This window comes from Diaporthe amygdali, assembly GCF_026229845.1.
Source record: "Diaporthe amygdali strain CAA958 chromosome Unknown NODE_35_length_488319_cov_65_809586, whole genome shotgun sequence".
NCBI classification, from domain to species: domain Eukaryota; kingdom Fungi; phylum Ascomycota; class Sordariomycetes; order Diaporthales; family Diaporthaceae; genus Diaporthe; species Diaporthe amygdali.
Window position 1 is genome coordinate 177,185 of NW_026517055.1, and position 24,977 is coordinate 202,161.

At 55.1% G+C, this 24,977-nt stretch overlaps 6 protein-coding genes across 6 annotated transcripts; 3 read left to right on the top strand and 3 right to left on the bottom strand.

The window, feature by feature from the left end:
• Positions 1 to 3,733: 3,733 nt before the first annotated feature.
• J7T55_011246 (uncharacterized protein) lies at positions 3,734 to 4,993 on the top strand (the record flags this gene model as incomplete). The annotated part of the gene is made up of 3 exons (XM_053133130.1): positions 3,734 to 3,934; positions 4,015 to 4,604; positions 4,678 to 4,993. 3 exons carry the CDS (start codon positions 3,734 to 3,736, stop codon positions 4,991 to 4,993), a joined length of 1,107 nt encoding a protein of 368 aa, XP_052988918.1.
• A 314-nt stretch (positions 4,994 to 5,307) lies between these two features.
• Positions 5,308 to 9,905, bottom strand: J7T55_011247 (uncharacterized protein; the record flags this gene model as incomplete). Its single annotated transcript, XM_053133131.1, has 4 exons — positions 5,308 to 8,484; positions 8,555 to 9,046; positions 9,119 to 9,770; positions 9,823 to 9,905. The coding sequence occupies 4 exons, from the start codon at positions 9,903 to 9,905 to the stop codon at positions 5,308 to 5,310; spliced, it is 4,404 nt and encodes a 1,467-aa protein (XP_052988919.1).
• Positions 9,906 to 10,894: 989 nt separating this feature from the next.
• Positions 10,895 to 14,382, bottom strand: J7T55_011248 (uncharacterized protein; the record flags this gene model as incomplete). Its single annotated transcript, XM_053133132.1, has 4 exons — positions 10,895 to 11,350; positions 11,413 to 11,787; positions 11,854 to 14,018; positions 14,076 to 14,382. 4 exons carry the CDS (start codon positions 14,380 to 14,382, stop codon positions 10,895 to 10,897), a joined length of 3,303 nt encoding a protein of 1,100 aa, XP_052988920.1.
• A 1,521-nt stretch (positions 14,383 to 15,903) lies between these two features.
• Positions 15,904 to 18,013, top strand: J7T55_011249 (uncharacterized protein; the record flags this gene model as incomplete). Its single annotated transcript, XM_053133133.1, has 2 exons — positions 15,904 to 16,246; positions 16,323 to 18,013. 2 exons carry the CDS (start codon positions 15,904 to 15,906, stop codon positions 18,011 to 18,013), a joined length of 2,034 nt encoding a protein of 677 aa, XP_052988921.1.
• Positions 18,014 to 18,536: 523 nt separating this feature from the next.
• Positions 18,537 to 21,266, bottom strand: J7T55_011250 (uncharacterized protein; the record flags this gene model as incomplete). Its single annotated transcript, XM_053133134.1, has 9 exons — positions 18,537 to 18,773; positions 18,832 to 18,849; positions 18,939 to 18,957; positions 19,072 to 19,129; positions 19,219 to 19,448; positions 19,539 to 19,637; positions 19,750 to 20,185; positions 20,251 to 20,971; positions 21,039 to 21,266. The coding sequence occupies 9 exons, from the start codon at positions 21,264 to 21,266 to the stop codon at positions 18,537 to 18,539; spliced, it is 2,046 nt and encodes a 681-aa protein (XP_052988922.1).
• Positions 21,267 to 21,811: 545 nt separating this feature from the next.
• On the top strand, positions 21,812 to 24,230 carry J7T55_011251 (uncharacterized protein; the record flags this gene model as incomplete). Its single annotated transcript, XM_053133135.1, has 8 exons — positions 21,812 to 21,950; positions 22,245 to 22,612; positions 22,679 to 22,889; positions 22,948 to 23,197; positions 23,259 to 23,364; positions 23,434 to 23,555; positions 23,638 to 23,797; positions 23,865 to 24,230. 8 exons carry the CDS (start codon positions 21,812 to 21,814, stop codon positions 24,228 to 24,230), a joined length of 1,722 nt encoding a protein of 573 aa, XP_052988923.1.
• Positions 24,231 to 24,977: the final 747 nt, after the last annotated feature.

A 24,977-nucleotide genomic window follows, 5' to 3' on the forward strand; every position in this document is an offset into this window, starting at 1 on the left:
TAGACTTGCCACATGCCCACACATGGACCATGGATAAAAGCGAAATTATGCTTCAAATAATCTCTGCGTCGCGTTCAACAGCGTCTTCAAACCATGATGCTATACACCACCCGCATCCGATACGCTGGAAAGTAGCGTGATCTACCTCTACCAGTAGTAGTCCCCAGAACCGAGCCTCAACTTTACTCTTCATTATAGCGCAGAAATGCAGAGCATCTGTACCTTCTACAAAGGGATTCATCGCTTCATCTCCCCATATGCTGACAGCCAAACTTCCCTCAGAATACAATCGAAGTTCGGCATCGATAACTTTTTCCTTCGTTTTAAATCTCAGCAGTAAATTCGGAACCACCTTCAAGCCGTCCTTCGGTAGTGACTTCATAGGGTGACGAATTCGGAGACGGCAAGTTGCTGGCCCAAGGGGCTCTTCCTCTACGGCAAGGTGTAGATCACAGCTAAGTATCTGCGCCGTGACTTCCCAATCTCCCCTTTCCCGCAAACCGACGAAGTTGATGGGCCCATCGATTGAGGCCCAGGACCAGGAAGGTGCTCTATCGACAATTGCTCGGACTGGTGTTGGTTCGTTATAGCGCACCCAGAGTAGTGAACAAGGCAGATGGGCCTCCCAGATCCCAGCAAGATAACGCCCGTTTCGACCATTTGAGAGTCTGTCGAATTGCCCCGCCAGGCCCGCAATGGCATGGAGCTTATCCGAGGTATGACTTAGATCCCGAGTAGAATAGTTCATGACCATCATTTGCCAATCCAAAGGTTTCAGTTCACAAGTCGGAAGAGGCCTGTGGCTGTAAACGTTCGAGAATGGACATATATATTCATGTTCCGGGCCGTGTAGACAATCGAAAATGGGGCCGCAGGACGTGAACATCAACCTGCGAGGCGACAAGTACCATTCCTGCAACGCCCAGGCGCGGAGGTTGAGTGGCTCATCCATGAAACGTGGCTCGATCCGATAGATGTACGGGGATGCTGCTTGGGAAATCTGTTCCGCAGGCAAGAACAAGCCTCCCTCACAGTCTCGGGCGGCGAACGCAAAAATCGTAATGTATGCATGGCCGTACACATCTCCCATCCGCGCAGACTCCCGCTGCCAGTCTTGTTTGCAGTCCTGGAGAATGCACAATGCATCGACCCACAGATACTGAAGGCCCAGCCTCCTTGTAACTTGCACGGCGTCTTGGAGAGTGAGGGGCATCTCAGATAGTGAAAATCCTCGCGTACGACTAGATAGGTTAGACTGGGTTGATTTGAAGGCGGGACAGGTTCCCCAGCAGTATGACAGAGCTGCGTAAGCCTTCGAGGTTTTCTGGTTCAGCTCGTCCTCTTCCGCGGATATGATCACTTTGATCTGGTCTGATTCATCTTGGCCGACATCTAGCAGTCGCGTGGGTGCTGTCAAGCCGCTCTGTTCTTTACAATTATGAGCGTTGTCGCATGTGCGAAGTGCTTCCTCGGCTGCTTCTAGACTGGGCGATGCACGGCGAGAGGTGCCATCCTGATCTAGCTCTGGCTCAGGACGTAAATTTTGTCGACTGCCGACAACCGGGCCGCCTCGAAAAGGATCCATCACAGCGTACGCGAATTGCGCAACGTGCGGCGGATGGTAATGAACAAGCTTGACGTCGGGGATGTAAATAAGTGGCAGTTCAGCCGCACTTGTACGACGAAGGCCGGAAGACGGAGCATCTTACATCAGCTTGCATTGCAATCTTCTAAGCCAGCACTTCGGCGTTGTAGTGTGCGTTAAGAAGAAGAGCAAAAACGGCCCCAGTGACACCCGTCATATCAATTCTGGTCGCACAATCAAATAATTCTTGTACTGAAAAGGGCTTTGTGAGCAAGAATCAAACCTCTGCTGAGCCGTCGCCTGTTTTGTACTGCTGCAGAGACCACTTGACTGTTATCCATCTGATGAGCAAGCCTCCAAGAACGGCTCGAGGGTAGACAGAGGCAGTCATCAGATATCTACATCTGCTGAAGACTCCGCGCATTGCCATCATGGAAAACCAGGCATCGACGCTCGAGATGCGGGATAACACAGAATTGACTGTACATTACTCGATCATCCGTATTGTCCTGTGTAGAAAGAGCTGCGGTATTAGATACCTAGGTGGTTGGAAGACTTTTATCAGAAGGCAGAGTGGCATGTTGCCTTTCTAAACATCTCTGAAGGAGCGGCAAGGAAGAGAAAACCATGTCCTAGGCTTACATTCGTCTCGAAGGGTTCTAATTCTTTTTTGGTAGTTTGAACAGAGCATGGCCACATCCCCAGTCAGTCAGCACTCAAGGCTCTGTTACCTGGAAGATCTCGAGTCCAATTGGCAGAGAAGAACACGTTGGCTGCAGTTCAAGGACAGTCTTTATATTTTCATCATCACATAAATACTACAATGGTAAGCATACGGTAGAATGAAATACCGGCTGAAATGGGAGGGTAGAGTGGAAGATGATGGTCGTAGCGGTGACAAATGAATTGAGCAGATATATTATAGTGGTTGCATCTGTAGGAGAGGGCAACCATTTATGCCAGTTGATCGTGATCTGTTGTTGAAGGTGAACATTGGTGGGAAGTAAGAAAAAGAGACGGTAAAATGTGGAAGCGGCTGGATACGGCATTTACAAGCGCAGTGGTAGGCAATGGCTGTCGTGGGCAGTCAGTCCTAAGGAGGGAAGGTGTGGATTGATAAGAAAAAGAGTGGAGCGAGTTGCAGCCGAGAGCAGCAGGTGGGACCCGATGACGGAGGGGGACGCCCAGTCGCGGAGGGGGACAAGGGCAGCCCCAGACGGGGACCCAGCCTGGGTGCGACTGGGCGCGACTGGAGTTTCCCCTAAGTGCAGGTATAGCCATCTCCTGCACTTAGGGGACAACACCACGAAAAATCATCACGGCCCCTTCTTGGTCTGACTTTGATCTTACTCAATTTGTTACGAAATGGCGCCTGCGGAGGGCAGATAGGCGGTCGGTCAGCTGGCCATTCGCTCCTTGCACTCCTTGCACGCATTCTGGTCCTGCGCCCCCTTTCACCCGTCCCATTCCGTTGGCCGATTATTGCCCATGCCATGCCATGCCCATGCCCACGCCCATTCTCATTCCTGTTGTTGACCTGGCAGTCTCTGTCTCTGCCCCTCTGGGTCTCTGAGTCTCTGTCTATTTAAAGGATGGCTGACTCCCGCCTTTCCTTCTCGTTCGAGATGGGTTGACGGCACATAGACGGCAGAGAGCAGTGCAGTGCAATGCGATGCAATTGAGATCTGATATCTATTGTCGATAATTCACACACATTCTCTATCCCTCAGCCAGCACAGCACAACCCCCACGACAACAGTCTTCACCGTCGTCATCAATCAGACAGTCAAAAACACTGGCAGGCAGCTGATCATCACAAGCCAGCCAGCTTCAGTCCACCTCGTGCCTGCCGCCAAAGGGGTGTTCAAAGCTCCTCCCGAACTACCCAAGGTTGTTGCGTTGCGCCCTAGCAACGTCCCAACGTCAATCCCGCGAGCTACTGAACTGTACCGTACTAGACCACCACTGCCCGTCTCCCTTAGGCCCGCAAAGCCGAGCCGAACGGCGCCGTCAGTCAGTCAGTCGGTCGGTCAGACAGGAAGACACCACCGCCTCTTTCTCCTGCTCCTCTTCCTCAGGATTCCTCAGGAATAAAGTCACTTCCCGTAATAGACTTAACCACCACTTTCCCTTCAAATACCACCCATCATGGTCCCTCCAACCCTTGAAGACCGCACTGCCGTCGCGGCTGGCGATAGCAACGGCAGCGCCAACAAGAAGCGCAAGGCCAGCGTCTCGTACGGCCACTACAACCACTACAAGGAACTCAACACCAGCATGATCAAGGCCAAGTTCCTGTCTAACCCGGAGGACCTGGGTGTGGTAGCTGTGGGATTTTCTGGTGGACAGGTACGATCTTCTTACTTCTCTCCCTGCCCCTCTTCCCCCCTGCCCTTGTTAACCTCGACTTACACCAATTCTCCACCCAGTGCAAGCCTGGCGTCGACGCCGCCCCCTCGGCACTGATCGAGTCCGGCCTGCTGACCCAGCTGCGCGACGAGCTGGGCTACAAGCTGCACGGCGACGACACCGTCCATCTTTACACCGACCTGGTGCCTACGCCTGGCAATGACCCGCCCTACCGCGGCATGAAGAACCCAAAGGCTGTGTCCGCCGTTACGCGCCGCATTGCCGACCAGGTCTACAGCCACGCCAGCCAGGGTCGCCTCGTGCTGACCCTGGGCGGCGACCACTCCATCGCTGTCGGCACAGTTGGCGGCACCGCAAAGGCTATCCGCGAGAGGCTCGGCCGCGAGATCGCCGTCATCTGGGTCGACGCCCACGCAGACATCAACACCCCCGAGACGTCTGGGTCGGGTAACATCCACGGCATGCCCGTCGCATTCCTGACGGGGCTGGCCAACGAGGACAAGGAGGAGTACTTTGGCTGGCTGGAAGAGTCGAACCGTCTGTCGCTGCGCAAGCTGGTGTACATCGGTTTGCGGGACGTTGATGCTGGCGAGAAGAGGATACTGAGGGAGAACGGCATCAAGGCATTCAGCATGTTTGACATTGACAGGTGAGTACAAGGAATCACTCTTTCGACTGATCTTCGCTTGTTGGAGACACAAGAGCTAACAATTAACAAACAGACACGGCATTGGTCGCGTGATGGAGATGGCCCTCGCCCACATCGGTAACGACACCCCCATCCACCTCAGCTTCGACGTCGACGCCCTCGACCCCCAATGGGCCCCAAGCACCGGTACCCCCGTGCGCGGCGGCCTGACCCTGCGCGAGGGTGACTACATCGCCGAGTGCGTCCACGAGACGGGCAACCTGATCGCCATGGACTTGGTCGAGGTCAACCCCAGCCTGGTCGCCTCTCAGAACGACCCTGGCGCCAGCGAGACGGTGCGCGCAGGGTGCAGTCTGGTCAGGTGTGCTTTGGGTGAGAGCTTGTTGTAAATATTGTATTAGTAGGCGTGCGACTTTGGAGGATGAGTGGGGGTGGGAAGGAAAAGCGGGTGTCCCTATGATTGCTGGACCCCATGTCAAGAATGGTCTATAGATATCTTTCCACGACGCAATGCAAATTGTCGTATCCTCAAGGTGCTGAACCAAGTCTGAAGTACCAATAGTTGCACGGTAGTTTCACACAGAGACACTCTTTATTCATTCTCCCAAGCGAATCTCTATATAGTCGCAAAGTTAAGAAATCCATCCTAGGCACAAGATATCCATCTCGTTATGAATCTCCGGACGCCAAACTAGAAACCCACTCAAACCTCCTGAATCCCAACAAGCATCACAGGAGACGCCGGGTTCGACATCGGCGACGACCCGAGCGAACCAAGCGAATCACTCCTGACCCTCGGCGACCGCGGGCTCCTGGGCACCAACCACTGCGCCTTGGGCCCTGTATCGTCCCCTCCGCCCATCAGCGCAAACACCACGCTCGACTCGCTCGCGGACCGCACCATCGCCGGCCGCGTCGGCGTCCTAGGCGTAGGAGGCGCCCTGTCACCACCACCACCACCACCGCCACCACCCTTCAAGCTCCGCGCGCTCCGCTGCCTCTGCATCCTCGCGCGCATCCTCGCCCGCGCCGCCTGCGCAGTCTGCTCCCGCGCCGTCTTGCTCGCGCGCCGCAGGACCCGCTCCAGCCGGAACGCCGCGCCGTACACGGGGCGCAGCAGGGCGGCGGCGCTGGGGCGGGCGCGCGCCTTCTCTAGCACCGCGGCTGGGGCGTCTGCTGCGGATGTGGTTGTTAGTGTGGTTGAGGATATCGCACCGTCGCTGTCCGGCACGCCGAGCAGCCGCGTCCACCGCCGCCAGATGCGGCACCCGTTGGCGGTCAGCAGGTGCAGCAGGCGGGCCTGCGGGGGGAAGTAGCGCAGGGCGCGCGGCCGGAGCAGGTGGAAGGTTAGGTTGTCGACTGTGTATCGGAGTAGCGGGTACGAGGACGTCACGAGGGCGCGCTGGGCTTCGGTGTTGCGCCTGTGCAGGCGGGTGGATTCTTCTTCTGCCTCGGAGGGGGGCTCGGAAGAGGGTGTGGTCAGTTGGGCTTGGGAGGGGGTGCGGGAGTGTGCGGTTGTGCGGCTTAGGGAGTCGAAGTCGGTCATGTTTAGGTAGACTAGGCATGTGTGTAGCAGGGCGTAGTAGGCTGTGTCGATGAGGTGGTCTGGTGTTGGTGGTGGAAGGGGTTTTGTCTTGCTCGATGATGATGATGATGGGGGCGGTGGTGGTGTGAGGATCTGGAAGCCTCGTCCTTCGAGGAAGAACCGTCGCACCGACTCGTGGGCTGGGAGTACGCGTTGCAGGCCCAGTGGCTCGGATGAGACCTTGCTGTTGCTGCTGTTGGTCGTGCTCCTCGTCTCGCTTTCGAGCTTCACCAGCCCTTGCGATATTCGTCGCGCCCATCTCCAAAATTGTGATGGGCTATCTGCCGGCACGTCCTCTGCTCCTCCGGTTGGCCTTCGTCGCAGGTCCCTCAGGCTCATCGGTGGCTCGATGTCGAGTGCTTTCACTCCCAAGTCTCCGCCTTGACCATAAGCCTCACCACCATTCTGTGGCCAGACCAACATGGTCAGCCGTATCGCGACCAGCAGCTCATTCAGCCGCAGCGCCTCAGGAGCAAGCATAACCCACTGCATCAGCACCAGCGCAGCCCTCGCCTCGCCCACGCTCAGCCGCCGCAGCTTCCAAGCATACAAGTCGTCCAGCCTCGCCTGGCCAGGGTCTGAACTAAAAGCCATAGCCGACGACGACGATCCGCTGCGGCCCCTCGAAGACGGCGGCGTGGGGTTCGACCCTGCTGCCAGTGAGTCGTTCCTCGACGCAGGCGCAATGTCGTCCAGCATGCTGCACACAATCTCCCCCGAGACGCCGTCCTCGCTGGCGTCGTTGACGATGGCAACCGCGTGCTCGAGCCAGAACATGACGCCGCGCGACCTCTCGGCCAGCTTCATCGCCAGAATGGCCCGGTCCTCAATGTCCGGGAGCAGGTTCGCCTCGATGTAGTCCGCGACGTCCTCGGCGTTGGACCGGGGCACGTCCACCGTCAGCATCGTGTCCTCGTCCACCGACGCATTTTCGCTGAGCGGGCTGCGCAGCCCGCTGGCGGCGGCGTACGCGTCCGCGCGTGCGTCCTTGTACTTGACGGCCATGCTGCTGCTGGGGGCGTGCGCCGACGCGACGCAGATGCTCAGCGTGGTGCTGCGCCGGGCGAGCTGGCTCAGGCACCACAGGAGGTCGCGCACGGTGGCGCTGGTGGTCGTGGGCGCGATGTCGACGAAGACGAAGATGCGCCGCGTGCCTGGGGTGCGGACGACCGCCGCTGGTTTTGTAGGGGCCGTATCTAGTGGGAGGTCGGCGGCAGCAGCGCTGGGGTGATCGCTATTGTTGTCGCCCTCCTCCTCCTCCTCGGCTGAAGCTTTGGCTTTCACTCCCGCCGCACGGCTGCCCTCCTCGCTGGCCTGTGCTCGGGTCTGGGGCAGTTCGAGTCGCAGGTAGTCCTCCAGGAAGAACGAGACGACGCGCGCGTCGTCGAGGTACCTCTGTTCGGGGCTGCAGGAGTGGTCATCATCATCATTATCATCACCAGTGCTGTGCTTCTCAATTGCAGTCCGGTCTCCCTCCTTAGCGTCGCCGGCATCACCGAGCTGTGCCCGGAATAGCTGGGCCCCCTGACTACTACTGCCCTCTTTATTATTATAAGTAACAGCACCATGCCCGTCGCCGGGACCACTGTTCGGCCGCCGAGAATAGACTTTGGACGCCTGCGGCCGCGGCTGCTGGGCCCCGGCGTCACTGTGCGTCCTGGCTGGCCCGCCGCATGAATCTGCGCCCTTGCCCAGCAGGGATGATGCCTTGGCCTGCCCACCCACTAGGTTCCGCAGCCGCGGGTCGTGCGCCCACAGCTGCTGCAGAATGGCACGCAGGGGGGTGGCTGTTTCATGTGTCGGGCCACTCGTGGGCGTGGTGGTGGTGGCACTGCTGCTGGTGGTGGTGGTACGGCTGCCGCTTTTGTCCGTGTATTCCGGAGGTGTGGTGATATAGCTGTGTCGATTGTGTATTTGGTTATCTGCCCCGTCTGACTTTTGGATCACCCACTCGAGCAGTGGTTGGCCCTCTGCGACGGCGGTGATGATGGCGCTGCTGTGGGTTGCAGGCGACCACTCGGTCGCGATGTGCGAGATAATGGACGAGAGGAGCTCAGACTTGCCGCACGCTGCCGGACCGTGCAGCCAGAGGAGTTTGTGGCGGTCTTGAGGGTTCTTGCGGTGGTACCACGATTCGAAGGCTGGATGTTTGAGAATCCAGGGTGGTGTTTTACGAGTGGGCACATCAGGAGAAAGTAAAGGTGGTGTTGGCGCTTCGAAAGGCTGACTTATTGTGCTCCCAGGTGCTGAGAGTGATTGCAGGGCGACTTTCTCTTCCGGTGTCAAGTGGTGCTTCTGTATGAGATGGGCCGTGAGCAGTCTTTCAGATTAACATTGCACCGCGAGAGAAAATGGAGTCTCTTACTCTAAGCAGCTGATGGTGCACCAGCCTGAGGAGGAACGAAGAGATGGAGCGATAGCCATCATGCCCCGACGACGGGAATCTGCACATGCTCAGGTGGTCCGCTTCGATATACTCGGTGTTCTCCGCTGCACTCTCCAACAATTCCGAGTCGCGACGGAGTGCCAGAGCTACCCATGGCCATAATGTGTCGTCCACGGGCGGAATGACGATGGTCTCTCGATAGATCCTCACCTGGAACCCGTATTCTCGCCGTATCTCCTCAAATGCATCACGGCCCTCGTAAGCTAGGGATGTCTCTCCGCCGAGAAGTTCCTGGAGAAAATGGTCGTGCATCTCGACACCGATCGCCGCGGCTGCCATGCTCTTCATGGCCTCTACTATGGTACCACTAGCTGAATCCCTCATCGGGCAGCCGATGAAGACTATACCTGCTATCGATGCAAGTAAGGGCTCGCAGTGGGTGTCTTCGTACGCGTAGGCGAGACGCAGCATCTGGAATAAATGTCAGCTCAGGTGGAAATCACCGGGTGAATCTTGGGGGGCTCGCGTGTTGACCTCCTTGACAATTATCCCGCCCGTGCTGTGGGCTACGAAGACCACCTCTCGACGCTGGCCATGTTCACCGTACGAAGCGAGCAAGTCGTGCACATCGCTGAGCAGTTCCCTCCCTCGGCTGAAAATATCCAGCTGCCCCGGAACGAGCTGCCCGTCGGCCTTGCGGGTCTGGAATCCCCAGGTAAACACCCTCGCATCGCTGCATAAGTCCGGGAGCAGGTCGGAAGGCCAGAAAGTTCCTCGGCCTCTCATCCCGTCGATCTCGTCCTCTTCGTCGGCCCATTCCTCGAAAACCGGTCTCCTTGGCGCTGGGGCGCGACGTTCACGGCGGGAACCTTGCCTGGGGGCCCTGATTGACCTCGAAACCGTAATCTCCTCTCTAGATCTCCCAAGGCCTTCCGAGAGGTCTACCGATCGCGGGCGGAACGGCGAGCCAAACACTCGTAATCGCGGCGATGCCTCGCCGGTACGGGGCTTCCTCAGCGTGTTACCTTTCTTCTGGTTTGGAGACGTCAAATACTTCATGGACATGGCTCGCGCTGGCTGCTCCTGTGACGGAGCGACATCTGTCGATACCGGCTCTTTGGCCGGGACCGTGCGGGCTGGCGTGTGAAGCCATGTCCTCACCGCGTGGCCTCCCAGCCCGTGGACGAAAACGATGCTGCATCAAGTCAGAAAAGACTCTAAATTGACCTTAAACGAGGAATTCATACTCGAGATTCACATCAGTGCGAACGTCTGGCTCGTAAATCACGTTCAGCCCGGTGGACTTGATGTTCTCTCTGGGGACCTTCATCGCGCCCGCCGTGCAATGTTCGAAATCCTCAGGGCGAAAGTTACTCGTGTGCGACCTTCTCCAGGGGTGACCGCTGATACAGATAGATTATGAAGGGAAGAAACATGATGTTGATCACGGTCCGTTCACGCTGTCAATCGCGGGACCACCGGGCGCGGACGACAAGCACTTGGCAGGTCGAAGTGTGGACGTGCCTTCATCTCGTGTTGTGGGTGGTTGGTTGGTTGGTTGGTGTGCGCGTCTAGCGCCCAAGGCAACCAAAACAAGCTCTCGGCCGAGATGTGTAGCTCTATATCTTATTGCCTGGGTCGATCCCACAGCAGTCGAACACGGCCTCGCCCAGGCTCCCGGCGGGCCGTGTACAGTTGCACCGCGGTAACCTTCCGGATAGGCTCACATCCGGATCCCTGCTCGTTGATTCGGCAGCTCTATTCTATATGTCTAGGTGCCATATCGCACCTGGGGGTTCGGCGGCTACAAAGATAACGTGCAGTACGTTCGCCGGGGGGATACGCGGGACCCACGAACGGAAGGATGCGTGCTGACGAGGGACAAAGTTTTCGTCTCGCGCGCACCGTGCATTCGGGTGCGACGGTATTTGGGCAGAATCACACGCTGAGGAAATGAATGGGATCGACCACGCATCACATATAAGGCTGGGAGCTGAAACATGAATCGGAAACGTAAAGGCAGAGCTTCAGGAACAAACTCGGTCGAATGCTACGGCAGCAGCAGTGCGTAGCAAGCCAGGAAATTTGTCACCTGCAATAATGCGCTACAGACCGGGAATAACACACCGGTGCAAGGAAAAGAGATTTCCGCGTGTTCGTGTGGATATGCGGGCAGGTGGCGGGTACAGTTGGACTGGATATCATGACATTAATAGAATCCTGTTATAGTTCCCTCCCCGGAAATTGGGTGCAACGTCTTTCCACCACCCGAGGGATCTGCCGTGCCTAGGTCGCACCCGCGTGCCTGGCCGCGTCTAGTTAGTTCTCATCCCAGCACACCCGCATCGATGTCGGCAGAGGCGAAATGCTGCTCCAGTCTTCGGTCAGGTACGCCCAGGATCCGTCTTCCTGGGCAACCTTTTTGTGTTCGCCCTGTGGGCCTGGGGCGCGGCGGAGGTTCTTCTTGCTGAAGACCACTCGGAACATCTCCGTCAGGGCCGCCATGTGTACGTCACGCGCCAGGTGAGGGTTGGAGCCCAGTCCGTAGTCGGGATGTTCATCCAGGGCCCTCGTAGGGGTGATCTTCTGTGACTCATCAGAGTCAAGAGTATCTTCTGGTGTAGGAGTGCGTCTTGACAACCGGATTCCATCCATAATGTAGCCCAGGATCAGCTTGTCATTCTGACCTGAGGATGCTTCACGGGCAAGTGCTTGAACCTTCGGTAGGTGTTCCTTGCCTGCTGGGGATAGGTAGAAGTCGGCCGCTTGGGCAAACTGTCATCAAGTTAGCTCAAGCTCAAGTAGCTTATTGCGACCACGTCGAATACTTGACTCACCAACATGCCCTGAATTGGCACCAGGTGACAAGCTGTGGGCAAAATGTGACCCCAAGCAACATCGGACGCACTCATTCCGCCCTTGCCCCAGGCTTTGATCATGTCTGTGCCTTGACTATGAACCGAATCTGTTTTGCCGCTGGAGAAGTAGCTCTTGAACGATCGACCTGTGCTGGTCTCAATGAGCTTGCCTAGCTGCTCACTGATAGTCTTCGCCGCCTGCCTGTTGGGGAATGTCTTCACGGGATCAACATCCAAGAAGATGGTGATGAATATTAGTGCTAGTACGGCGTACAGCTCTTCTTCGGTGTAGATACCCTTTGGGCTTGATGCGGTCTTGAGAGGTAGGTTAAGGAGCCGCGAGGCAAAGTGTACCTAAGTAGAAGAAGTCAACTACAGACGCTTCTCACAAATGGCAAGGGAGGTAAGAAAGCTACTGACATTCACAACATTGCTCACGTCTCGCACAACGTCAACCATGCGGATACCGCCAAGCACGTAGCTTTTCTCTTTGAGTACCCGCTCCGTGGTCTGCTTGTAGAATCCCTTGGTCGCCTCCGAGAGCCCGCCGGGGGACGACTTCTGCACACCATTCTTTTCTCCATTAGAGTAGGACGAGTCAGCCTTGACCGTGGAACGAATACCACTCTTGCCTAGGAGTGAGCTAATTCCCTCGCGCCAGGTCTGCTGGATCTTTGCAGCATTTCCCAGCGCCTCCTTGTAGCCGCCAGAAGACTCAACGTCCACACGAGCAGGGCTATACGCCGGGCGGTCCCAAGTAAACAGCTCGGCGCGTTTGAGGGAGGTCAGAATGCGGCGGTTCTCGGGCGGGATGACCATGGGGTAGTGCGCGTAGACAGAGTTCTGCTTGAAGTGGTTGGGGAAGGCCCGGATGAACAGCTTGTAGAAATTGCAGCCGTGGTTGACGTTCAGGTCGTACTGCGCCTCGTTGAAGCCCCAGTTTGTCAGTGCCCGGGGGCTGTAGTCGGTCGTGTAGTGCCTGTCGCCTCGGACTAGGACGACAGCATCGCTCAGCACGACGCGGGAGATGGTGTACGTTGGGGCGATGCCCACGCCAGGCACCATCGGCTGTTTGGCTTCCTCCGCCACTAAGCCGGGGTAAAGCTCCACAAAGTCGGGGTGCTCATAAAGATGGCGAAGACAGCTGGCGACCTCAGGGTCAGAATTGAGCTCCTCGAAGGTCTCATAAGGCTTCAGTCCGAAGTGCCTGCGGAACTCGTTTAGTCCTGCGACGTGCCACTTCCTAGCCTGGAGGATGCCCAGGATCTCCACGGGCCTCATGGACACCGGCACGTTGCGCGCGCCGAAAGCCCCGGCACAGTCTTCGATGGCTTCCGTAATGCATTCCACAAGATCATTATCGTTGAACTTGCCAGTGGCCGGGTCACGCTGGTAACCCGCGAATGTTCGTTCCGCAGGATCTTCAGGGATACTCTTCTCAAACTTTGCAAAGCCCATAACCATGTCCTGCATGCCGACCTCGGTGGCGGGTTTTCCGAACAATTCGGCATAGAACTTCTGGATCCAGCGATCGTCCTTCTCGGAGATGCAGCTGTGCCATCTGTAGCACAGGTTGAACTCGGCCGAGACGACGTTGCCCGTGCCAGCGTCGGCGCCTTTAGTGGTGCCGGCATCACGGCCCATCGCTTGACGAGGGTCTAGTGTCCAGGTTGTGTCACAGCGGTTAAGGTTGACGATGTTCCTGACGTAGTCCACCAGCGTGATGTTGATGTAGAGCCCAGAAGTGACGAGTCGAGCTGTCTGAAAGAGGTCTTCATCGTATTTCTTCCACGCGGCCTCACTCGTCCTATGGGCTTCATCTTGTTCCTTGTCGTCGTTGACCGGCTGTGGATCAGATAAACCCGGTCGCGGACCAGGAGGTGGCGTAAAACGACCGCCCTCATTAATGAGTGCGAGGTTCTTGGCGACGTGGTTGTGGAACCGGTTGAACATGATCAGCAGGACAGAAACACCCGCCGGCATACCATTGAGCCGCTTGTCAGCATACGCGTCACGCTTGAGCATCCCGTCGCGGAACGTTCTGATGGTGTCTTGCATCTCCTGGTTGCTGCCATACAGCGGTGATAAGTCCAAATACGACGATGTCTTGGACTTTGTCATGTCGCGGAAGTCTGTCCAGAAGAGATCATGAATGATGATGGTGGCCCAATACCACAGGATGCTTGAGACATTGTTGGGGTGCTTCTTATACCCACTGTCGGAGCGTCTCATCACCGAGTCGTAAATTAGCCCCGGGTCGGGCAAGGCACCAGGAGGCATGATAGTAGGACGGACCGAGCGGGCGTATGTTGTGCCCGCTGCGCCCATTGATGGAAATAGCTGGTTGTTGTTGGAGCCATCCGCGGCGCGGTACATGGACTTGTCGCCGATGTAATTGAGCACTGGATGGTCCAGACTATACCATAGCTCGTTGATGAACTGATCTGTCAGCAACACTCGAGTCCTAGACCTAGTGGGAAGCCCAGCGACTATCATAATAATGCGCTCCATAAGCATGGTCTTGTCATCGAGTGGCTCAGTGCTGTGGATCTTGCTCTTGACGAGATCTACCAGAGTCTTGACATCTTTCTCAATGGTCAGTCCATGTTCGCTTGTGGAAGTCAATTTAGAACTGCTCATACCTTTCCACCCAAGATGCTTCAAATCCACCTTCAGTCCGGTCTGCGTCCTCCTCGTACTCAGCGTCCCATCCCCACTTTGCGTGGGCAAAGGTCGTCGAGGATCATGAATGGATTGTGCAAACCGTTTGAAAGCAGCCGTGACGCCATCGCGGTCAGCTCCCAGCGGTTTGTGGTGCTGTGCAGTTGCCAATGGCGCGTCTCCTCCAGAAGGAGATGCGAACTCATTTACGGGCTTTGAGTTCGATCTTGATTCAAGCACGCCGTAATTGCCACTCGCGCCGTTTGTTGCTTCTGAGTGAGGTGCCATTTTGGGTGTACATGGGCTAAATCTTAGGTATACCCCAGAAATGTTCAGATGAGGAGACGAGGTGGTTTTTCTCGTAATCTACGACCTGTAGAACATCAAATGAACACCTTCATTAGACGTAGTCGAAGGTGTGTATGGGATGAGATATAGCAGGTCTAAGTCACTTCTTTCGAGTTTGACAATCCTGATCGTGGTCCAAGTTGATGCAATGTTGCTTTGAGGGAAGCGATTCGGAAAGCGCACTTCCGCCCTCAAAGCCCACGGTAAATGCGTGTCCCGCCTTGACATCAAGTATTACAACCCCGCCTGGAGCCTTGTCACCCATCGAGATGACGATGGCATGATCCGAGTGGTCAGGGATGCTGTTGTGGGTGTCGATCAGTCACCCAAGCCAGCCCAGCTAATGGTTTCTTTGTGTGTGTCTTATCTGGGGGCCACTCGAGCGGTGGACGCCCGTATGCCGTGCCAGTTGAGCTGGGTTACGTGGCTTTGCGTCGGTCGTCCGTTGTTGAAAGGTCGCTTCCCCCGGTGCTCTTCTCAGTGATGATCACCCGTCCTCAGCTGCGATGAGACCAGCCACGCTTGACCGATATGGATCGCCTCGAATATGATTCGCGGTCAGAATAAACATGCAGATCCATCGAATCGAAGTGGATAAAGGCTGAGAAAACGCCAAGGGCTGGATGTACGATGCTAAAAGAAATGCCGAAGCGAGGCTATCTCTCAGCTGCAGCCGTCCGAGGAATGAGGTGCAAGTGTTCCCAGAAGAAGCAAGCCTCCGGCCTAACTGGCGCATATCATTGTAGGACGGCGTGGGACCGGCGGGGATCGTCTGTTCTTTGTTGGAACGGAGCAGGTCGAAGTCGCTGGGCCGTCCCGGCTCCCTAGCGCCGCGAAGAGCCGTGCGATCGAAGACAAGGTGTCATGGCGAATATGTCGCCAGCGACCCTTGATGGCAAACATGGCTCTGGAGTGACCAATGGGTACGCTTCCCGAACCCCTCCCTGTACACCATGTCAGAATCGCACATCAATTACAGTAAGGGTCCTGCGTGTGGCTGACTGGCACAAGCAAATCTTGGAAATTGAGCCGAGACATGCAGGCGATCTCCAATTCGTGCCTGCGCAGAACCCGTTCGGGAAATATCGTCTTCCATGATGTTCAGCCGCTACTTGGCCTTGATCGCTGATCTGGGAACAATGGAGCGCCCTGGCTTTCAAGCGGCTGGCTTAAAATGCGTCATCAGCTTGTGATAGATCAATGGTCGAGAGTAACGCCGAATCAACAGCCAACGGGATTGGGTATCAGCATCGATGGGCGTCTGGCCACGCATTCACCGGTGAGACGGGATGAGTGGTGATCTGAGGCCGAGGAAAGGTTATTTGTAAATCGATGCTCGTACCACTGGCATGCAGTGTCTCCGACCCCTCATCGCTCAACTGGGCATGTACGCGAGGTGCGGCATAGAGTGAGATCTTCCGTATCATTGGACAAAGACAGCCACCCAACACACGACTCAAGATGGCGGCAGCGCAAGAGGCGTTTCCTCGCAACACGGGGACAGCCACTGGTGAAGGAGGCGGTCAGGCTTCTGGTCCCTATCTTAAACCAGACACGCATGGAGGTGCCCGGTCTGGCTTCCTCTCTACTCCTGCACCCAGCAGAGAACCTAGCCCCAGTGCGAGACCCACGATGCACAGAAACGTCAGCGCAGCCCCGGGGCGACGACACAAGCCCCGGAAGCTCGTACTGTGTTTCGATGGGACCGGCAACAAGTTCCATGGGAACGAGAGCGATTCAAACATCTTGAAGATATTCAGAATGCTAGATCGAACTGCAGATGACCAGTATCATTATTATCAGCGTAAGCAGAACCACAAGGCCCCCAATAGTAGCTGCAGACATCAGACGAGCTAACTCCGGACTTTCGGCTCGTGCAGCCGGGATTGGCACCTATGTGGTATCCAAGTCCCTCTCGCACACCTCGCTGCGTTCCCGGATCCGCTCGTGGTACATGAAGAGCAAGGACAGTGCGGTGGGCTCGTCGTTCGACCAGCATGTCGTGGGCGGGTACCGCTTCCTGATGCGATTCTACTCGCCGGGCGATGAAATCTACATTTTCGGCTTCAGCCGCGGCGCGTACATCGCGCGCTTCCTGGCCGAGATGCTCGACTATGTCGGCCTGCTGTCACACGGCAACGAGGAGATGGTCGCGTTCGCGTGGAAAGCCTTCTCGCAGTGGCAGTGCCGCCAGACGGCTGGCGAGGGCGACATCGAAGGCAGGAAGAAGAAGGCGGAGATGTATGAGTTTATGACGGGCTTTCGCGAGACTTTTAGCCGCCCTGTCAGAAGAATTCGCTTTTTGGGGCTGTTTGACACCGTCAATTCAGTCCCGAAGTTTGAGACAGCCTGGATGCAGAGGAGTAAGTTCCCGTACACGGCGCGCAGTTCGGCCAAAGTCATTCGTCATGCTGTCAGCATCGATGAACGGAGGGCGAAATTTCGACAGGACCTTATGTACCAGAGCCAAGGAAATAAGAAGCAACAACAGCAGCATGCCGACCAGCATGACAGGAAGAATCAGGTGGTACATGGCATCCGTGAGAAGTACCGCCATCGGCCAAAGCTAGGTCTGACTGAAAAAGGAGCCATTACGATGCACAAAGAAGACCGTGGCCGGCGGCGTTCACAGGCCGATCAGCTCGATGTGCCAGGACAGGATGAGCTCGGACAGCCCGCGCCGTATCGAAGGCACACTCGCTCAAAGTCCCGGACCAAGCGTAGTACGGCCGATGATGGAGCTTCTAACCTGTCCCAGACTGGGCCTGGCGATGACGGCGAGGAGCCAGAATCGGACGATGAGGCGGAACAAGACATCGATGAAGTGTGGTTCGCTGGAGGCCACGGCGATGTTGGTGGCGGGTGGCCAGTTGAATCGGGTACCAAAAGCACTAGCCATGTGCCACTTGTATGGCTGGTGCGTGAAGCGATGAAGGCTGGCCTGCAGTTTGACACTGAGAAGGTCGTTGCCATGGGATGTGCTGATGTCTTGGATTGTGAGCCTGCGCCCGCAGACCAACAGCATACTGCTGTCCCGGACATCCGCGTCGACCCGTCAAGCCCTCCAGTCTCACCGGATGCGGAAGATGAATCCAGATTGAACTTCACCAGTAACGGCACTGGTCATACTAATGGAGCTGAAAAGCCTCAGCAGAATCCTTTCCATGAGCTGATGCATAAGGCCCATATTGCTCGCACCCATGACTCTCTCAGCCACGACTGCGGCATGAGCTACACGTCGGTGCTGGCATGGAAGATCATGGAGTACATGCCCTTCCGCCGGATGGACCTACAGGCGGACGGCAGTTGGAAACCAATCCGCTGGCCCTTGCCTGGCGGAGAGGTTCGTGACATTCCCGATGACGTGAAGGTGCATGGGAGTGTGATTCGGAGGATGCGTGCGGACAAGTCGTACCGCCCCGGAAATCTTATTGTCGGGGGTGGCGGCAGAGGGTGCAGGGTCGCACCGGAAGAATATGGAATTGGTCACTGGGAATGTATTGGAAACCCAGGATGCCCAGTTGAGGAGGTCTGGAAGAAGGGCTCTCGCAAGGACTCGGATGCATCGTGAAGAGGAGTATGCTTATTCGTTTGTTGTTTGAAAACATTGCTCTGGTATCCAACATGACCGACCGAAACATTCACCTTCGATGAAACCAAGCCAGTGACATGTCGCAAGTACTGTAGCGACGATCCTCGTAGCTTTCCTTTAGCTTTCCAGCTTGTCTTGAACCACTACGGCCGTTGTCATGGGATTCCCTTCGTTGGATTCAGGCCGTGTAACCACCCGATGGTCTTGCGCGCTTCGACGATCTCGGTCGCCATTTCCGTAACACACAGATCTGTCCAATTTCCTGGGGAATTCTGAGTTCCTTTGTTACTGGGCACGACGTCCGCAGGCACAGGAAAGGCAGGAAATGCTGCTCGGGTACTGCAAGACGCGTCTATTTCGTCATCGGCTCAGAGCAGTGCCATTCTCGCCGTCCAACGGGGCGATCCAATATTTGACACATGTCTCGAGGAGTAGCGAATGCCTTGTTTCGCGAGCCCTCTTGCTGCACATTATTGTTGACCAACTCGTCGCAAGTTCAGGTTCATCTCGGCTTTCGAGGAGGGCCTGGTGGCGGCGGCGGGTTCGTTGGCGAGCCACGGAACTGGTTCATCAACTCCTCGACGAAATATTTAGGGAAGGACTTGTTTTCGTTCGCCCCAGGCAGTTCTGTCGCCTCGCCCGGGTGCAGCGGCTCGTTCGGATCGCGGCCATGCCTCTGGTCTTGTACTTTACGATGGATTCGACGGACCGTGCTGTGGAAACCAGGGCTGCGGAGGATCTATCGTCGGTGTCAGTTTGGGTTTCGTAGAAGAGGGGCGTAATGATGCGAATCATACTCGCTCGACAATGTAGTCCTGTGAATCAAGGAGAGTTAGCTGCAGCTCTCATGGGCCGTCTCGAGGCGCGGAGGCGAAGTGACGGTGCGGCAAAGGCAGCTACTTACCTCGAGAACGAGGGCCGTCCTGATAATGTAGTTCACCCAGAAGACCATAATGGGCAAAGAAGGTTTATCACATCCATATGCGTGGAGGTCGGTTCAGTGAAACATAACTACTGTTTGGGAGGGCGGGACTGACGGAGACCTCTCAATGTCGCCCCTCGCCGACGTGGAGGCGGCGCGCTTGGAGATGATGTCTGTGATTATGTAATCAGCCAACATCATATGTCCGCTCTTCTCAACCTCGAAGCTGTTTGAATCCACTCGGACGCAAGAGTGAACATACCGGTCAGTCTTAAAGTTCGGGCATCCTTCTTCCCTATCCTCTCTCTTCGCTCGCCTGCACTGCTGCAGTTCACCTGAGAACATGCAATTGTCCACTGGCAGGTGGCAGACCCTGCGCGACCCCTCATCAACACGGGGCCGCCGCCGTTTGGAAAACGGGCCTGGAGCCCCGTGAGACATGAGGATGGCTCAGTGCAGAAATCACTTGCGAGTATGCTCATCTGGTAAGGTCTATTTCTATGTAGCATATTATGGAGAGCCTGGCCTCCTTGGGTCTCTTCTCTCGATTAATAGAATCGACCTTTTACATCTGTGCTCTACAGCCAACATCGGTGCTCCTTGTGCTCAATGAACGAGAGCAGAAGTCTGCTCTCCCGTATCAGGATGGACTTGAGAGTCAAGTCCCTCACGTCTTTGCCCCTTTCATCGAACAATCAGATCCACGGCATCATTTTGTGTTGTCGTTTGCCAATTCTCAGCATCCAACCTTCATGCCTCGCCATCCTCCCCTCATATGATGCCTGGATCCTACCTATAGACGGCAACGTGCGCCTTCTCGAGAACAATGACGTCCTTGATTTTCCCTTGTGGAGGCCTGATGAGAGCTCCAGCAATCACGTATGCAATGACACCGGGCTGGTGGCTGTCATTCGCCTCCACACATGCCATTTCTTCAGCGATGTGATTCAACTTCGAGAGGGGTTGGCCAATCGCATAGGCCAAATTCTCAACAAGAACAATGTTGTTCAGTTGTCGAATCATGAGGCTGAGTTCCACAGCGTCGTCACAGATTGTCTTCAATCTCTTTCTGCCGTTCTGTTCTGCATCCGCGCTCTTTGTTTGCAGAGGGCCAAGGAAGTTCCAGATTTGGTCCTGTGTGCAAGAGGACCAGTGGCGGCTGTGGTCTCTGAAAGGTTCCGTCACCTTGAAGGTAGCATTCCGCCACTCAATGAAGGGCTTACAGTTCTCTGCCAATATGTCAGCAGATGTAAAAAGGGACAAAGATAAGTTTTTGAGTAGTTGTCGGGTATACCTTGTGATGACTTTCTGCTCAGCTCTCCCTCCGCCCTGAAGAACAGCTGCTCAAGGTTCTCAAGTTCCTCTTTGAGAAAGTATCTCTGCGAGCCAAGAATGTTGCGGTATACGCAGGAAAAGACCACCTGGCGAAGTCGATCGTATGTGGCAGGAATTTCGGATTTCAAGAACTCTTGCTGGTCGCCAGATAAGAGCCGAGTATCAACACCGTCTTTGAATGCCATGCTCCAGGTTTGTCTGACAAGTCTGAGGATATCGGAGCGTAGGCTTGCGAACCTTTGCATTATATCAGCATCACTAGCCTGCTTCTCTGAGACAGGAATAAGCATGTCGCGGAATTCCTCGCTAGTTTTGGCAAGGGAGCTGATCTCGGCTTGAAGACGCGCCTTCTCCTGGCGGTGCATTTGTGCATGTGCCTGAAGCTGTCCGTTGGCGGCATCTAGCAGGGAACGCAAGCGAGCGATCTCGATGCGAGCATTCTTCTTATCGCCTTCGAGCTTCTCGTTGATCTTTCTGGTTGATTCGACGTCAGAGATCAGGTGCACAACATTATCCTCGGCGGTTCTCTGGGCCTTTAGGAGGCTTCCGTTGGTTTGTTTCAGTGCCTCGAGATCCCCTTGAAGGTTTTGATAGCGTTCGAAAAGTTCCCCCATCTTCATGTTTTCACAGCGCTGGTGATTATCACTGCCGATTATGTATGGCTTCAAGAACTTTGGAAGCTGCCATGGGTCATTTTGGTTAGATGTGCGTCGATGATTTTGTAGAATAACAAAGCCTTGTACTTACCGACCACGCCTTCTTGTGGCTGGCGGCCGGCGCTTTGGAAGGTCGGCCACCCAGATCTTGTTTTGCAGCCTCAGTGACTTCCTGCTGCCGACTGTCCGACAGGCTGATTAGACCGTCCTCTCGAACCACGTCAGAGGCGCTGGAATTCCGATGCATGCGTCGAGTCTTGTCATCCATGAGAGTGTTTCCAGAAAAGAGATTCGTGTCTACGTCCATTTCGTCTGCCATGGTGCTGGCTGTGTGAACTCAGAGACTGCTCGATTCGTAATGTCAAAGTGATACCAAGAAGGTGGAAGAGGGTGGAAGTTTTGGGAAAGGAAGACGTGGTCCCTGCTTGCGTAGGCCCGGCGTCGAAACTCAAACACCTTTGAGCAGGGATAGAAAGGGTGAATGGATTGGAAAACGCAGTCTCAGGGGGCCTGTCTAGGAACTTGAGCTGAAGTGAACTGAACCAAAGCTCAAAGCGAACAATGCAAGCTCCTGGTCGCAGCTTTGCTTCCAACCACCGCCACAGAAGTTGTGGGTCCCATTTTCCATCCCATATTGAAAACGGTCCTGTTGAAGCAGCACAAAATTCCAGGTCTATCTGTTTTTGACCCTGTGTTTTTCAAGTATGCAAGCTTCCCTTCGAGCGACTGTTTTTACCATCTTCACTGTTGCCTGACTCTTTCGAGTTTCTCTTCCAGACCCGTCTTCAGACGGTACACATCAATCCTTTTGTGAACTTCCCTTGACTTGGCTCACTCTGGGTGCGTACATCCAACACGTCCAAGATGTCAGCGCCGGTCACCAACTTGGCGGCGGACCGCCTCGTCATTTCTCTTGACTTTGGCACCACCTACTCCGGAGTCGCGTATGCCTTCAACGTTCCAGGAAAGAAGGCAGATATTGTGCCCATTCATGAGTGGCCTGGTAAGCTTTGATTCCTTCTCTTCGCAGATCCTCACTCCATACTGCCCCAGCCACGAAATGGGCAAGTGGCATCATCACATAATTCTTCCCCACTCGAAAATAAAGCTCTGGCACGTCATCCACGCCGAGACCATCCTCCTGATATTAATTCATCGGAGATTCGATTACTCGGAGGTCATCCTACAGCACATTATCCTACAGCACATTAACCTACAGCACATTATCTTACGGAACATTATTTCACATATTGGGGAGAAGCGACGCCAAGGAAAACGACTAACATTTATGCGACAGGCCTCGAAGGCTACCGTCAGCCCAAGGTTCCCACCCTAATTATGTACGACAAGAATGATCCTTCCAAGTTCAAGTGGGGTGGTCAAGTCACATGGCGTGAGCCTGCTGTTCACGGCGTCAAGCTGCTTTTGGATCCCGATCAGCCCAAGCCCAAGTATCTTCCCGCCTCCAGCTTCGAGAACGATCGCAACGCCCTTGACAAGGATCCTGTTGACGTGGCTGCCGACTTCCTCGGCGCCATCTACAAGCACGCCCTTTCCATCGTCGAGTCCTCCACTGTTCGGGAGTACTTCCGCTTCTGTCAGAAAGACTTTGTTCTGAGTGTCCCCGCCGTCTGGTCCGACAAGGCCAAAGACCTTACTCTGAAGGTAAGGCAAAATTAGGCCGCAGTATGCCGTTTGAGTGTGCAGCAACACTGACCAGGTAAATCGTAGGCTGCCAAGAAAGCCGGAATCCATCCCGTTACTCTGATCAAGGAGCCAGAGGCAGCTGCTTTGTACACCCTGAGCACCTACGACCACACCATCACAGCGGGTGATTCCTTTGTGCTCTGCGATGCCGGTGGTGGTACCGTTGATCTCATTACTTATCAAATTAAGAAGATCCTGCCTTACCTGGAGCTGGCTGAGCTGGTCCCTGGTGACGGTAAGCTTCCGACTTTTGGGGAACCTCTGACCGTGTAAACTAACATGCGTCCGTCCAGGTGGAATGGCTGGTTCTCTTGGCTTGAACAAGCTTTTTGAGGAGACCGTCAAGGACATGGTGGGCGCGAAGCAATTTACAACCCTGAAGGACAGCGTTGGCTGGTCCAAGGCTCTGAATGAGTTTGACAAGACCATCAAGACCGGATTCAATGGTGATACGACAGACTCTTACTTTGTCACTTTCCCTATGGCCAAGCTCGAGGACAATCCCGCCAAGGGTCTTTTCGGCAACTGCTGGGAGATGACCAGGTGAGCGCGTGTCTCATGTTTTGTCCCATGATCGTACAAATACTCACACTGTGTATTTTAGTGACATTCTTCAGGGTGTCTTTGATCCCATCATCGAGGACATTCTACAGCTCGTGGATAACCAGGTCCAAGCTGCTCGCCGCAAGCGCGGCGGCCGGCGCCTCAAGGTATTCTTACAGTTATGACCCGCATCCGAACATGTCACTATCAACACACAGCTTACTCTGCATCTGTAGGGGATCTTCCTAGTTGGTGGATTCGGCTCAAACCGCTACCTGAAGCGCCGCCTCCACGAGGTATACGAGCCGCAGGGAATCCAAGTCATCCAGCCACATGATTCGTGGGGCGCCATTGTCAAGTAAGCAAATGGTCGACCGTCTGCACCTTGCAATTCTTGTGAATTCTTTTGAAGGTTTTCCCTGCCGCTAACAATACCACAGTGGCTCCGCCTTGAGCCGCGTCTCCAACCGGGCCACCGTTATCTCTACTCAGGCCGTCCGGCATTATGGTGTCTCTTCGATGTGCCAGTTCGATCCTCTCATTGACCAGGGCAGGCAGACTACGTGGTTCCCCCAGCATGGCTTCTACATGGTTGAAAAGGTACGCCGTTCTCTGGAAAGTATACCCGACAGGAACCTTGTTTACTAACAAGGGGTGTCATGTCTAGCTCACCTGGTATATCTACAAGGGAGAGGACCTGAAGCGAGATCAGACCATCAAGTTTCCGTTCGTGCGGACTCTCAAGCAGGGTTTCACGCCAATTAATCTTCTTTTCACCGATACGCTCTACTACTCCGAGGCCACGGTCGCTCCTACCTATCCTGGACCGCAGGTCAAGGAGTGCTGCATGATATCATCCAATTTGATTGAAGTTGCCAACCCCCGAAACCTCGTCAAGCGGACCGGCGCCGATGGCAAAATCTACTACGACCTCAACTTCAACCTAGTCATCTCTACCGCAGCCGCCAACATGAAGTTCTCTCTCGAGTTCAAGGGCCAGGAGATGGGCAGCGTTGAGGCGACGTACACCTGAGTTGGCTTATTTGTGTTGCACCGTATTCGATGGATTGGTAGCGCATTCATTGACGGTGGATTTCGGATAGAATGTGCAGCAGTTGATATTTCAGGGCAGGATGCCGTGGAACCATGTTTAACAAGAGTCAGTCGTTTTTCTGCTTTCGAGATGGTCTGCGGTAGCTTGCAGGAGCACTTATGGACACTTCAATAGTGCTGTTGGTTGGCATCAGATAGATAGCCAGATATCCGCCTCAGAAGTTTCCCAATATCTCGCATACATAAGTCGTGATGCATGTTGTGATGCGCCCGAAAGCATGTCGAGCTGAGCCGTCCCCTGTCATCCGCTCAAGAAAAAGCAACATGCTTGACTGTTGATGTTGTCCTACATAAGATTGGTCTCCAGCTAAGTATCCTATGGTTGACTGTCCTATGGTTGGTTATCCTATAGTTGGTAATCCTATAAGTTCCTTTATTTCTATTTTGGCCTCCCTGTAATCTACTTCTTCGATACGGAGATATTTTAGCAGCGAAGCGGACGCCCGAGCTTAAGCTCGTCCTTCTCATACCGTCCTGGGGACTTCCAGTACATGCACAGCAAGAAGGCACGCATCGAGGCGCCAGTGGAGCATAGGCGAGTTTGGTCAGACCTGTACAGTATGACACACATATATGTGCGCCGAATTCTGTGGAAGGGATACATGCAATCGCCTGCAGAAACAACGCAGATGCCGCTGCCAAGAACAATTATTCGATAGCAGCGCAA